Raw genomic sequence first — 1,709 nt, 5'->3', positions numbered from 1 at the left:
AATGGGGCACCATCCAACGAATCATACCCCGAGCAAGAATAACCGCCCTTCCTTCTGCTCTGTATCCTCACTGTTCTCCGGACCCACCCGCACAACGTCTGGCCCCACTGACAACCCCGCCCCGCGGGGTACTGATCCCCGCCCGTCACCGTCCGTCAAGCAGCAACGACGTGACAAATAAACGGCCGCGCCTGCCAGCCGATGACAACCCACCCGTCTCCACTGACACCTGTGCCCCAAACCACGGGCCCCATGGACCTCCACCACGCGGGAGGTGGGCCCGGGATCACGAGGCGAAGGGCTGGACGGATGGATGGCAGTTGGGCTCACCATGCGCAGGCGCGAGGGGGCGCGCGCCGTCGCGGGCAAGTGGAAACCGCCTCCCCGATAAAACCCTCGCGCCCCTCCCCGCTCTCGCCTCCGCCTCCGTGAATCCCCCACGCCCTGCGCACGCACAACGCATCGCTCTCCAGGAAAGACTTTCGGTTAACCGCCCCGAGATCCCCATGGACGCCGGCGCCGGCCACGGCGGCGCGCCCGACGACGCCGACGCGGCCTTCTTCTCGCGCCGCCGGTACCGCTGCTGCTGCTTCTCCGCGCCGTGGCAGTCGTCCTCCTCGCACGCCCGCCGCGCGGGGACGGCGACGGACGAGGAGTGGTGGCACCAGGTGGGGGAAGAGGCGAGGGCGGGACCGGGCGCGGAGCGGCGGCGGTGGTGGCGGCGCGGGGTGGACGCGCTCATGAAGGTGCGCGAGTGGTCGGAGCTGGTGGCCGGCCCGCGCTGGAAGACCTTCATCCGGCGGTTCCGCCGCGGGCACCGGCACGGGGCCGGCGCCGGCGCTGGCGGGGGGCGGAAGCTCAACTACGACGCGCTCAGCTACGCGCTCAACTTCGACGAGGGCCACGGCGCCAGCCCGGAGGGCCCCGGCGGCGAGTTCCCGGGGTACCCCGACTTCTCCACCCGCTTCGCCGCGCCGACGGGCTCCGCCAGGTCCTCCATGGACCTCGGCAGCCGCGACGCGCCCTCGCTGTTCCATCACCCGCTGCCGCAGCAGCCGCACACTCCCCCCGCCGCCGCGCGGGGCTGACGGCGCCGGCCAACCGATTCTTTTCTGCTGTAGTGGGGCGGCGGAGGCGATAAGGCGGGACGTCCCTTTCTTCCTGTTGGCCGCTGGTGGCGGTGGATGGTGTCCATAGGCTGGTGGTGGTGCTCCTGCAATTCTTTCATTTTCTTGTCTCGTTCGCCATTGTATAAAATCATACAGCAGTAGAACTCAATTTTGTCGTCGTAATAGTCACAGAATTTGTCCAGAAAACTCCTCTCGCTTGTGTCTATGATCATCATCTCCCATCATCATGTATGAAACATATATTTGTAGATTCCTGATATCATCAGTAGTGCTGCAGTCGATGATATTACAAATTAAGATTTTCCTTTTTTGTGCATGACAATTCCTACCTTTCATTTATTACAAAGATATGGTTCGAATTTTAATAATTGCAAAGATATTGCCCAAAGAAATACCACTAATATAGATAGCCCAGCAACTTAGGGTGGCGCCTCTGCGAGCTTTCATCATTCCAAAGATATCACAAACAAGAAATGGCAAGTACTTAACTACTACTAATATAATCCAGCAACTTAATTAAGACCGCAAATCGGCTAGTGCATTGGATGCTCAGAAAATGCGGGGGAGGGCGCATTGCAA

General features: G+C 61.4%; 1 protein-coding gene across 1 annotated transcript; it reads left to right on the top strand.

Annotated features, from left to right (window-relative positions):
* Positions 1-287: 287 nt before the first annotated feature.
* LOC119335713 lies at positions 288-1,452 on the top strand. The gene has a single exon (XM_037607808.1). It carries the CDS (start codon positions 507-509, stop codon positions 1,086-1,088), a length of 582 nt encoding a protein of 193 aa, XP_037463705.1. The 5' UTR covers positions 288-506; the 3' UTR covers positions 1,089-1,452.
* The last annotated feature ends 257 nt before the right edge of the window (positions 1,453-1,709 follow it).

The sequence above is a fragment of the Triticum dicoccoides genome, chromosome 7B (assembly GCF_002162155.2).
Source record: "Triticum dicoccoides isolate Atlit2015 ecotype Zavitan chromosome 7B, WEW_v2.0, whole genome shotgun sequence".
In the NCBI taxonomy this organism is placed as follows: Eukaryota; Viridiplantae; Streptophyta; class Magnoliopsida; order Poales; family Poaceae; genus Triticum; species Triticum dicoccoides.
This window is presented reverse-complemented; position numbering and strand designations above follow the sequence as displayed.